Source organism: Chlamydotis macqueenii, chromosome Z (genome assembly GCF_036417535.1).
Source record: "Chlamydotis macqueenii isolate bChlMac1 chromosome Z, bChlMac1.mat, whole genome shotgun sequence".
In the NCBI taxonomy this organism is placed as follows: Eukaryota; Metazoa; Chordata; class Aves; order Otidiformes; family Otididae; genus Chlamydotis; species Chlamydotis macqueenii.
This window is the reverse complement of record NC_141593.1, coordinates 1104937-1117169: the sequence shown is the minus strand read 5'-3', so window position 1 is coordinate 1117169 and position 12233 is coordinate 1104937. Positions and strand designations below refer to the sequence as shown.

Below are 12233 nucleotides of genomic sequence, written 5' to 3'. Positions count from 1 at the left end.
CGCCTTTGCCCGTGCACACACTCCCAGGCTCAAGGGTATCCACCATGGGAAGGAGAAAGGGTAGAAAAAAGAAGGTTTAAATCATTTACACTGAAAAGTAAGTCGATAGACTTATGCCAGGGCTGATAAATATTCATGACCCCTTTCTGGCAGGTTTGTGCTAGCTGTCCTTTCAAATTTCAATCCTTGTTACGACACTATGCTAAGACAGTGATGGGGCATGTAGGCCCCTGATCTCAGCCCAACAGACGTCCCTGCTGCCACTTGCCTGCAGCTCACGAGAGGCTCACACAGCAACAGGGGTTTGTCTTTAAGAATCACCTGCAGAATTGAAGCCTGCAACACTTGTTATGTTAAAACCAGTGAATGAGAGGGAACCACGGAGACTTCTCCTTCTCAGTATGTAATCCATCCTGCATCACCTGGTGTAGTCTTTGGGCTATGCAGGCTGGGGAAAGCCCCCTCCCAGAGATAATCACTGTAACATGCATTTAATTCACAAGCAGCACAGCAAACTGCCTTGCAAAGACATAACTCAACAGGCGTTAGCTTTAACTGCCACTGCTGAATCCAAACGGTTTCTCCCCTTACTTACACCACTACATTTTATTTTTCTATTTTCCACCACCTTATAAAATTAACAGAAACTCGTTAAGCAGGTACATCCCACCCCAAGCCCGTGTCCCACCTCAGCTGCATGCCTGTGCTCCATGAGCAGACATCCTTCCTCAGCAGGAGGTTGTTCAGGGCGACAGCGTTGATCATGTAGAAGAGCTGCTTGAAGACCTGCTGCACGATCTCTGGGTCCAGACCCTGGTCACACATGATGCCGTGGAACGTGTTCAGCTGGCGAATGATTGCGTCCAAGTTGTAGGAGCTGTCACCGTCAGCCATGCTGGAGGAGCGATTCCTGTAGCCCATTGGTTTGACGCCAGAAAGCCCCTGGATACTCTCATTTTCCAGCACTGCAGAAACTGAAAAAGGGTGAAAAAATGAGCTGAAAATCCTGCATCCACCTGTTAGTCACTGAAGGTAAGAAACGTTCCTTCATGGGCAGTCATAAACACGCAGCAGTGTCTAAAGCACGCAGTACGATGGATGCTGGCCAGTCTGAAAGGAGGACAGATCCATGAACTGCTAGTTTATTGTGATAATATGAAATAGTTGAAGCACACAGGATATCTGTAAGATCACACTGTTTCCCCCACTCAGTGCTACTACAGAGAAATCACCATGCTGCAGAAACTGGGAACACCTGTCCTTTGAGCTGTAATCAATTCTCCCTCTACACGCACCACAGAGCTTTAAATTCTGCAGTTAAAAGTGATTAATTGGCTGAAAGCATTTGGAGAAATGAAGATAAATTAAAAGTAATAAATTGTTACAGCCTGACTAACTGATAGAGGAACAGGACAACTTTCTGCAAGGAGCAGGAGGTGCATGCAGCGATGGCAGGAGGTGGTGCCATCGGATACAGCCAGAATTTATGCAGTGACACTCGGAGGGTAAAGGGAAAGAGTCTCAGATACAGAGAAGTCCAGGCTGGGAGCTCAAGGAAAAGACCAGCAGTCAGAAAATATAAAGCACTGGGAGCAGCCCCTCAATTAGCTTACAACGAGGACAGATTTAGCTGAGGACGTAACTCTTCTTATACTGACCTACTCTTGCAAAATAAGGTATTTATTAGTCTCTTTTTCCGCTTCCCAGTTCTCCCCTCCCTCATAACGCACATTTCGACCCTTAAAAAGCGTAACCATGAACCTGGTCTGGAGTGGAACGCTGTTGCTACAGCCCCACCACCTCACTTCTGTTGCTACCTCCCCAAAAGAAAGGCAGGAGGGATTTCCTATCGTGCGGGGAAAAAAGCCTCATCCCCATTAGTTTCTATCATGGGGGAAAATAAAAACTCATCCAAGCCCGCCTCCCTAACTCCAGGTCACTGCTGACACAAGGATCTGCTCCAAACCAAGACTTTTTTGGTAACATATGCCTCTCTACTTTGCAGAGAAGTCACCCTAGCACCATACAAAGGTCTGAAAAACACTCAGAAGACATAATTACAGCAGCAAAAAAAAAAAAAAAAAAAAAAAAAAAAAAAAGGCAAATCAAAAAACCCCTCCTAAAAGCTAAGGTGCTGTGAACGTACCAATCATGGGTTGGAGTATGCCCTCTGCGATCTTAATGAGCTGCTGGTAGATCTGGATGGAGAGGTGGCTCAGCACCTGGCGGTACTCAGTCAGGTCAAAGTTCTTCAGACAGTGCTCGTTCTGCTTCGGGGTGTTTTGTGTCATGAAACCCTGAAGAGGAGGAGATTAAAACACCTGGTTTCATTATTCCACCTATTTATAGTCCAGTAAAATCACTGTGTTAAAAAAAAAATCCCTCTGAGTACAATATATCCGCATGTCACCAAAATGCATTTTTACTCTATTATAGAAAAGATCAAGACTCATAAATCACCTCTGATTTCCTCAGACTTTTGTTCATATATTATTACTAGAGGGCTGCTTTTTGAAGAAAAGCATCATTAAGCAATAAGTTTTCTCATTTTAGCTTTAGCAAGGAGCAACATTTGTATTAATTGCAATGTACAGGAACTAGAAAATGACATTTCAGTCCCTAATAAACTTTTTTTAATCATTTGTTTATGCTTGTGAGTTGCAGTTATTTATGGGAAACGAAGCATTTTGAGATTAAGGTATCAGAAAATGAAAAAAAATTATGATAACCATATACTTGCCTTTTTTTTTTTTGGCAACATTTTAAACTGATCTGAAGATCAGAAATCGGTCCAAGTAACAGAATTTATTCCCTGCCTTTTGCTGAAGCAGCAGCTGATCTCTGATCCTGCAGACCGATGCTGCAGCCCTGAGTTCTGGGCTCAGACACCAATGCCAGTTGTGCTGGCAGAAGCAAAAGTGATCTCACTTAATTTTGTAATTAACACAGACACTTAAATTTCCTGTTCATATAGTCTGATCAATTCGGTGGCAACATGAGAACTATGCAACTTTTTTTTTTGTTGTTTGCTGAACACCAAAATGCAAAGATATGACATGCACAACTTCAGTTGACTTCAGAATTTCTCATTTTTCCTGACTAATGAAAAAGCATCGTGCTCCTTGCACAGCAAGATTGCTTTTAGTTTGGGATTTTCTTTTAAACCTCTTTTCTTAAAATTAGATTAGATTTCAAACTAACAATAACAGTATTTTGGAAACTGCTCAGAATGATTTTTTTCCCCTCTGTTTTCACACACCAATTTGCAAATAGCCGGTTCATATAACACAGTAAATCATGGCAAAGAATGTGAAATTTAAGTGGCCTTTTTTTTTCCCCACCCTGCTGGTTTTCTGGGGATGATTTTCTTTAAAATGTAATGTTGTAAACCAGCCAGAAGAGGGCAAACAGGAGCATAACTATTAGTAACTATTATCTAAATTATTTTTCTTTTTAATTTAAATCTTGGAACTCCAGCACTCAGGTTTTACACACCAGTCATTATCTTGTGAGTGATCTGAATTGCTAATTTGATTCCATGAAAATTTTCTTCTTTATTCTTAATGCTTGATTGCTTAATATATCAAACACAAATCAAGACTAAATGAGAAACGACATAATTTGGCTCTGTTGAAAATTTTAATACCCAGAACACTTGGCAGTATGTAATATACTAAGAGGACTGTGATGATCTGATTTTATTGGAAGGGACTGGCTATAATAAAACTTTTTTCAACTTACAAAATATTACTGAGGTAGGAAGAAACAAGAGGATTTCCTTCCGAAAGCTTACATTATGATTATACATTTCTGCTTTCTGAAAATGTGATTATTTTGATCAAGTTGAACAGAACAGGAAAAAATCAGTAGAAACGTTCAGACTAAAATTGCAAGATTTGGAATAGTTTTCCGCTGTCTAAAAATCTTGGTTAATGAAAATCTACGGGACATACTAAAACCACAGGAACAGCCTTCCAAACAGCATACCAGAAAGGAATCCCCTGTTCAGACAAATCAAAGTGCATGGTGGGCTATCAAATAAAAAATATTATGTTGCGTGTTGTGCTGTAAGGGGCCTGGTTTCAGCTCCCAAATGCCTCGTTTCGGTGCAATGCGCCATGAACCTCTGGTCTAGTTCAAACTAGATAGAAGGAAGAAATTTTTTATGCTGAGGGTGGTGGTGGATGCCTCATCCCTGGAAACATTCCAGGCCAGGTTGGCCGGGGCTGTGAGCAACCTGATCTGGCTGGAGATGTCCCTGCTCCTTGCAGGGGGGTTGGGCTGGGTGGGCTTTGAGGGTCCCTTCCAACCCAAACCATCCTGTGAATTGAGGAGCTGCCTCATGCTTTATCCAAATTAACAAAGGAGGAAAGTCAGAGATGAACCCACATCACAGCCAGAGGGAAGCCAGACTCAGGAGACCTGAAGACCCTTCCTGAAGGAATGCCAGAATACTCAAGGATCAGCGATGAGTTTCTTACCGCATCTCCACTGTACTGCTTTAAACAGTGCAGGAGGCGACACGTGTTCGCCAGCCAAAATGATGTCATCTGAAAATCATCGTTGTGTTTCTAGAGGAGCAGAATTAAAACATGTGAGACCCCCACTTAGGTGGGGGATGCTGGCATAGCAAGACAAAGTGATTTTGAGTTTCCCCACCTACATCAGGAAGCTCTCTCTGCAGTATTAGCCATTTGTTCCCCGCAAATATTTAAAAAAAAAAAAATCTGTAAATGCAAACAATTTTATTACCAAGATCATAATTCTCCTTGTTCTTCTAAAAATGGAAGCTGTAAGAGCTATTTGGTTTGACAATCTCTGCAAGAGCTGAATAAATAACACACACTAACATGGTTATTACCATCTTACACCACCTCAACCCCAGGAGAAGAGAAAACGGACACCTACCCTCAGCACTTTCTTGATGCCATTGATGGTGGAGGTGAGCAAGGAGTGCACTTTCTGGTCATCGTTGATGTAATCCGCGTGTCTGATGCACATGTAGAGGATGTAGGCAGGAAGGCAGGGAACAGTAGCAGACACTGCCTGAGGCTTGAGATCTAAAAGGTTTGGATTGTGTTTTTTTTTAATTAAAAAAAATCCTCTTAAAATTCACCGCCTGCCACGTGAAGCAGGGAACACCAGAGCTGGAGACTTGCCCAAGCAAACCCCTCTCTCCCCAGGCCTGGGGAAGCTGAGATTTTGGCTCTGCAACTTGCATCCCTCTCTGCAGCATGGACACAGATGCAGAGGTCCACCTGCAGGACAGATGGACTTGGAGCTGGCCAAAGGAGAAGAGCTGCAGCACCAAGGCTTGGGAGGGCAGCAGCACTGTCTGCACTGAAGCATGTGACACTATCCCGTTAAACCTTACAGATGCACAGGTAGCACTAGAAGAAATTCTTTACTGTGAGGGTGGTGGAACACTGGCACAGGTTGCCCAGAGAAGCTGCAGATGCCCTGGCCGTATTCAAGGCCAGGCTGGACAAGGCTTTAAGCAACCTGATCTGGTGGAAGGCGTCCCTGCCCAGGGCAGGGGGGTTGGAATGAGATGGTCTTTAGTGTCCATTCCAACTCAAACCATTCTAGGATTTTATGATCTTCTTTACCATGCAAAAAACCTACCCAAGCAGCACACAAATAACCTCGGAAAAACTCCCTGAAGCTTTCAGGAATACCTCCCACAGGTTATAAAACCACCTCTAAATTCATGACTTATTAAATCACACTTTCCCTCAAGATATTGAATCCTAATGGCAGCTGCGGGAATTTGCGGCCTCTAAAGGAAGAGCTTGTCTGATTAGGGAAACTTCAAAGACTGCAGCAATGGGCCAGCGCTGCTCTTTGAGCCATTTTCAGATCTTCACTAGACGCTGCTGGGGTTAGAGAGCGATGGTAAATACTAACTGTTAGCCAGGGAAGCATGACTTCTCTAATAGCATGGAATAAGGGGACGCTGGCAGCAATTCTGATCAAGTCTTCCAGTGTGAAAGAGCTCAGAAGTTTATTATCTGCTGCAGTTACCACTGAATGTCTCATAAACCAAACTACCTTTGTCCCACTGCTGCGCAAAATCCCCAGGGTCTATTTCTTGCTATTCCCTCCTCACCTATTACCGCATTGTACAAAGCTCAGCATGTTACTGCCTGCTCTCAAAACTGCAGACTCCTTTTTTGCATTTTCAGTTTTTTTGCTATCCCTAAGGATTATTTCCATGCTGGCCTATCTGCTTAGTGCTGCGCTGCTTTACCTACCAAAACTGCTGTTGCCATAAACATGCAGCCCCAGGAGGGATTAATTTGAGAAGAACTATTTGACTATCTTGAGATCTGAAGTTTACAAACTCTCCCAGGCAAAATAAGAAGGAGTGAGGCACAAAAGCAGAGCAAGTTCCTCACCTGTGATGAGGTTTCGGATGAGGAGCGGCTCATCTTCTTTATAATATTCCAACATGCCCTGAAAATCTTTCTCCTTCCTCTGGACAGCAACTTGCCTATTACGCTCGTGCTGCCTCTCCTCTGCTGGTACTGTGGCCTGGGACACTGTGAAGAGAAAGGAGCATGAAAGGTGGCACTTGGCCATCAAGAACTATTCAGGTCCTCCACTGGCGTTAGAGCAGGCACCAGGCCAAAGCATTATATATTAAGTTTCTGATAATATCATCAGCTTCGACAGACTTCTAAAAATACAAAGAACCAGGTCTTGAACTACCGGTCACCAGTAGTTCTGACTCTGAATGAAAGAAAGAGTGCAAAAGTTGGACCTGAAGAGGGAAAAATGAAGTCATTTTTTATTTTCCAAGTAACCACAGGCTAGAAGGTAGTAACCCTACGGGAATCTTTTTAGTGTATCATTTTCACAGAGGGGAAAAAAAAATAGCTAGGCAATGACAAAAAAGCATCACATCTTCTGGCTGGCTGTAAAGCTGAAGAACCGTGGTGGCACACCCTTCAGTGGTGTGCTTCCATGAAAGTGTAATAAAATGGGAGAGACCAGCATGCAAGCACTGCAGTAAACAGCCTGCTGCATGCAGATTACACTGACAGAGACCAGCTGTGCTAGCCGTGGAAACCCTCCAATTACTCAGCTTAATTTCACTTAATGCCTGGTTTTCAGAAATTAGCTCGTGAGAACAAGGTTATGTGATTAATCACGACACCTCCAGAACAGGAAGCTCTTTCTATACAACACAGATGTCACATTTGAGGTGCTTCCTGATCAAGCAGAATATACATACGTATTTTAATCCTAAGTGGTTTTAATCCTCCTCCAAAAATTGCCAGAACAGAGCAGCTGCCTGCTAGCCATTGGTCTTTCTATTATATCTGCTTGAGTCACAGCACTGACAGCAAGGAGAGCAAAAAGGTTTCTTAAATACCTTCCAAACCCTGGTACACCAAGCATCAGACCAACACCTCCACCAAGCACTCGCCCTCCATCACCTGGTGGAGCCTCTTCCAAATTTACCACGTGCAACCACGTTAACAAGCAGAAGCTACAGCAGCACAGTTGTATTTGCTCAAAGGCAGCCTAAGCATGACCCAGGAGCTTCATCTGGACTTTACGTTCCCTGCCGTTACGCCAACGATGAGCTCAGTACTAGTTCAGTGTGCCAGAATGACCAAAGCCTTACTTTAACAGAAAGAAAAAGATAAAAACCCGCAGCTCTCCAAGGCTGGCCAAAGGAGTGAGACCAGAGTGCTGTTGCCCTACCACAATGTCTACCAACAGCCAAGTCACCTTCAAAATCTTGGACCCTCTTCATGTAAATCTTCAGCTGCTTCTTCAGCTTCTTTTCATTCTTTTCCAGCTTCTCTAGCAATTCTTTAAGGTCCTGAAAAACAGAAGAGGCATTGGATTAAAAAAAAAAAAAAGTTAAACACAAGAACAACTCATTTGGGTTGAGTTTGAGGCTTCATCTCCTTTCTCTCTACCTGTGTTTTTTACCTCTTCCTTAGGCAGTGTTTTCAGTAGAGCCTCTTACCAGGTTCTCGTTGGTGAGACGTGTAATTTCTTGCTGAAGTCCAAACTCCACCAGGGCCTCCGGAGACAGCTGCAGCGTCTGCAGGAAAGCCTGCTGCTGTTTCTCCAGCTCTTCTCTCATGGCATCCACCTCATTTTTCAGAGCTTCGATCTCCTCCTCGTGCTCTCTTCTCTCATCCTGGAGCTGTGCTTCCAGCAACCTGAGAAATGGATCACACCGATCAGCCTGTGATTTCACTGTCGTGGTAGCAACCAGCATTTGAGTTTAGAGCCTTCAAAGTCAGCCAGTTTGGGAGATGTTTCCAGTCAACCTCCCTATAAAACTGACACACACAAAGCGGGGCTATGGCTATTATTGACACATCAGTCTGTCATTTGCTATACTGCAGATTAAATACTTTTGCAATTAGAGACATGAAATCAAAAGTTTGGGGTTTTTTTTAAATAAAAAGGAGGGGAAAAATACAAGAGCTTCCTTTTTTTCTCCAACTGTATCATAAATTTTAGTTTCTTCACTCTTCCCATTATCAAAAAGGAAATGCATGGCAAGAAAGCAGTGCAGATCAACACCTGCGGGTTTTTAAAAAACTCAGCTTGAGGGCGGTTGTTCTTGTGCTCATCCCCTTTCAAACATCAGTTCTCACTCTTGAAAACTGAACTGTGTATCTTGCAAATGCCTCCATTGGATTGGACTGCCACAGGCTTCACTCCCTGCTGCTGGGAATTTCAAAAACAGTAGAAGCCAAAACCCTTCATTCCTTCTCGTTGTCTGTAGAGCTGCTGTTTATCTTTGCTTAGAAAGAAGTATGTTCATGTACACTTCAATTCTCATTCATAAGCTACCTGCAGAAAACTACACAATTTTCTCTCATCTTGATCAGATCTAGCTTTTATCATCGCTGCTGACTTCACCCTGACTCTTCGGCTGTGGGGTCTCAAAGGAGTGAGACCAGAGTGCTGTTTCAAGGACTTGTTTCCTTGTACTCCAAGACACACAAATACTAACGCCACAGTACACAGCTGACAGAAGTCACTCAAATCAGCTCTTCTCCCACATTGAGGTGGGTACTCAATTTTTTCTCTAACTTGTCCTGCCACCCTCTCCTACCCTCCTTTCTCCTACGCCAGGTCTCCTTCCAGCCCTGCCTTGAGCCCAAGGACAAACCTGGCGAGGGGAAATGCTCAGCTAAAGGGTTAGTAGGACATTTAGTTGGTACATTATCCAATCATTTGCTAAATCACAATGCTTTCATTAATCCAATGAAAGAACGATTCATCACTGAGCTGTTAACTGCCCTCCTGTACACCCCATGGGGATGCTGAAAAACCTGGCAAGAGACACAACAATTGATTTAAGGGCATCCCCTACCCTCTGCTAAATGGAAATCTCCATGTTAGTCCACCGGCTCTCTCAAAAAGCCTGAAATGAGTGACTCCAGGAAGGGACGAGGAGTCTGAGAAAAGGGCATCAAGCCAGAAACCAAAAAGCATGAGTCCCAGCTTACACAGGGCGATGATGGCAAAGAGGAGGAACGACCAGGGGAATAACCAAGCCCATCATGAAATAAGTATTAAGTACTTCACTTTCATTTTATTTCTTCACGTGGGTTCAGACTAAATGTGAGCCGCCGTCAGGAAAACATGCTCCTTCTATGAACTTGGGTTCCTACATTGCTTTGAAAAACAAATGGATCATCCCCGGTATTTTTCCTGTTATTGTCTGGTTTTACTGTGATCCCTCTAGATGTGACCACTTAAGACAAAAGATTACTTTAACTTTTTCTCTCTATAGTGTCCTTAATCAGCTCATTAAATATATTTTCTAAAAATCATATATCTTGGAACCTTGTAACCACCCTGCAGGAGAGCATGGATTGATTATCATTTAATTATCAGCTCTTCCAAGCACCAGGTTGAACCAGGAGAAGAACAGTGGGGTCCTTCCGCCTTGCTTTAATCTCCATTTCTGTTTCTAAACCTTCATCAGCTTGGAGATGAGAGATCGTTACGGAATCACTAGCATCCCCAGGAGATATGGAGGTTGCAGGTATTGCCCTGGTATGTCCTGCTGGGATATTTGCCCACCTGGGGACTGGGATGCAGAGAGAGCTGTGGAAGGATGGCACTGTGTGTTGACCACGCTCCTTATACCTACAGGCAACGAATGCATAGATGGGAGCGCATAATTGCCGGGAGCATGCAAAGCAAACAGCATCGCAATAAAAGCACAGGGACTCCACTTCTGACACATCAAGGATTGGGAAAAAGTCCTTTAGGGAGGTTCTATAGCTTAGCACAATTTGGGAAAAAACATCTAAAAAGGGGTTTTTGGGGGTGCTTCCTGGAGATTACAGTTTCCTAACACTTTTATTACACAACTGCTCATGACCACAACATAATTCAAGATCCCTCTGAATCTTCCAGTTTGGATATCCTACCTCCAAGCTGCTCCCAGAGAGGACAATGGGGCCTACAGAGGACAACGGGATAACAGCAGAGGAAGAGAAAGAAACAAAAGGGCAAGTGAAAAGGAGAGGGGAGAAGCAGCAGAGGGGAAAAAAAGAAAGTATTTGACCTGGCAACTTGCTTTAAACCTTGATAAGCCAAGCCGAGCTCTCCATCTTCATTGAGATACCCCCAGTCCTCAGTCTTGCTAGAAATAAAGGACAGAAAAAGGAAACAAGAGGACAGAGAAAGGCAAAAGGTCAATTGCAATAGAAGGGGAAAAGGTGCAGAACCTTAATTAATTTATTTAATTTTTTGAAGCGCATTTTCACTACATTGTATTTCCTTTTCCAGCACAGTGAAGGAGAACCATGCCCTGGTCATGCTCCATACAACACCCCTGGCTGGTGAAGCTTCTCCTCCCTCCCCAGCTATGAAATGCATCCTCGTGCAGCCCTTTCCTCCTCGACCCACCGCAGCCAACACAGGAACCCAAAGTTGTTCAAGTCAGAAGTGAACATCGGAGATCACCCACTCCAACCTCCTGGCAGGTTATCATCCTTCCTGAGAAGTTTTCACCAAAAAGCTCAACTCCTGGAGATCGGAGCCTGAGTTTTAGGTTCTGTATGGCTAAATGGTTTCCTATTTGATTGCAAGGAAAAGCTGGCAAGGCCACACCACACCACTAGCTGAAATCCTCGTTAAGAGCTTATGCTGAAAAACCAGGAGGAGGAAAAACAAGGATCAAGAGGGATAAATGAGAGAGAGAAGTCAGCACAAGGGGTAAGGAAGAGGTGTCTGCACGCAGATGGGGTAAAATGAAAAGCAGCGTGATCCTTAGCAGTTCCCAACAGGCTTCCTTGCTTCCTCTGCTAAAAAAAAAAACAGCCTAACTATTTTTGAGCTGGGACAGCCCACACACACTTCCAACGCACAGCGCAGACATAATCCGACCCCACTGTTTATTGCAGGCCGATAGCTTGGAACAGCTCACTCCCCTCCCAGACCGTCTGCGCTCTGGCACATCTCACTAGTAAGACATTTTTTAAGACCAGTTTCTCCATTTCCTTCCTTCTGCAGCAGCTTCCAGTGGTCTAAAATACGTTCTCTTCCTTCTACTTCAATCGAGGGTCTCCTCAATCATCAAGTCAAACACATCAGCCTTTCCTCAGAGCAAAAACACCCCCTGCACGTTTGTTTCCTTATATAAGATCAAATCTCCTCCATATCCATCCAGGTAGAAAAATGCCTAGAAAAATCTCATCTCACTTTAATACTGTAAGTTTCCTTTTAAGAGTTGTTTTGTAGGGTTGTTTTTTTTTTTTAAGTTATAAAAGGCAGGAAACTCATTTACCTTTTTTAATGAGGTGTTGAACACATTACAAATGAGTGATGGGAGCTGGTCAACCCCACCAGAAACACTTGCTGCAGTGAGATTTTTCTTGGCTTTGATGTGAGTTTGAAAACAGTTTTTTCTTTTTAGAAATAATAATAATATTTTTTTAAAAAATCACTTACATTCTCATTAAACTTTCAGACAAAGGAAAGAACTGAGCCAATATGCACCTCCTGTTTTGAAAGGAGGTGTAGCAGATGCCATTCCCTGGCAAGGAAAGCCCTGCGTATTTAAATGGCAAAGCACAAACTTTCTATAGCACATTTTCAAACGAGGAAAGCAGCGAGAACCGTGGTGGCGCAGCACTACCAGGAAAGGACTCAAGAGGTGTCTCACTGCTGTAGGCAGCTTGTTCGTCCTGGTGTATGAGCATGGCAGTTCTCAAAAGCAGCAAACATTTCAGGCATTA

General features: G+C 43.6%; 1 protein-coding gene across 1 annotated transcript in view; it reads right to left on the bottom strand.

Annotated features, from left to right (window-relative positions):
- Positions 1–12233, bottom strand: part of MYO5B (myosin VB) — a 140843-nt gene that overhangs the window by 2512 nt on the left and 126098 nt on the right. The window contains exons 30-37 of the mRNA XM_086771518.1: positions 10559–10636; positions 7985–8183; positions 7741–7834; positions 6399–6542; positions 4909–5060; positions 4482–4571; positions 2147–2297; positions 689–974 (exon numbers count right to left, since the gene is read on the bottom strand). Coding sequence (XP_086627644.1) covers positions 689–974; positions 2147–2297; positions 4482–4571; positions 4909–5060; positions 6399–6542; positions 7741–7834; positions 7985–8183; positions 10559–10636 — 1194 coding nt within the window. The remainder of the gene's footprint in view (positions 1–688; positions 975–2146; positions 2298–4481; positions 4572–4908; positions 5061–6398; positions 6543–7740; positions 7835–7984; positions 8184–10558; positions 10637–12233) is intronic.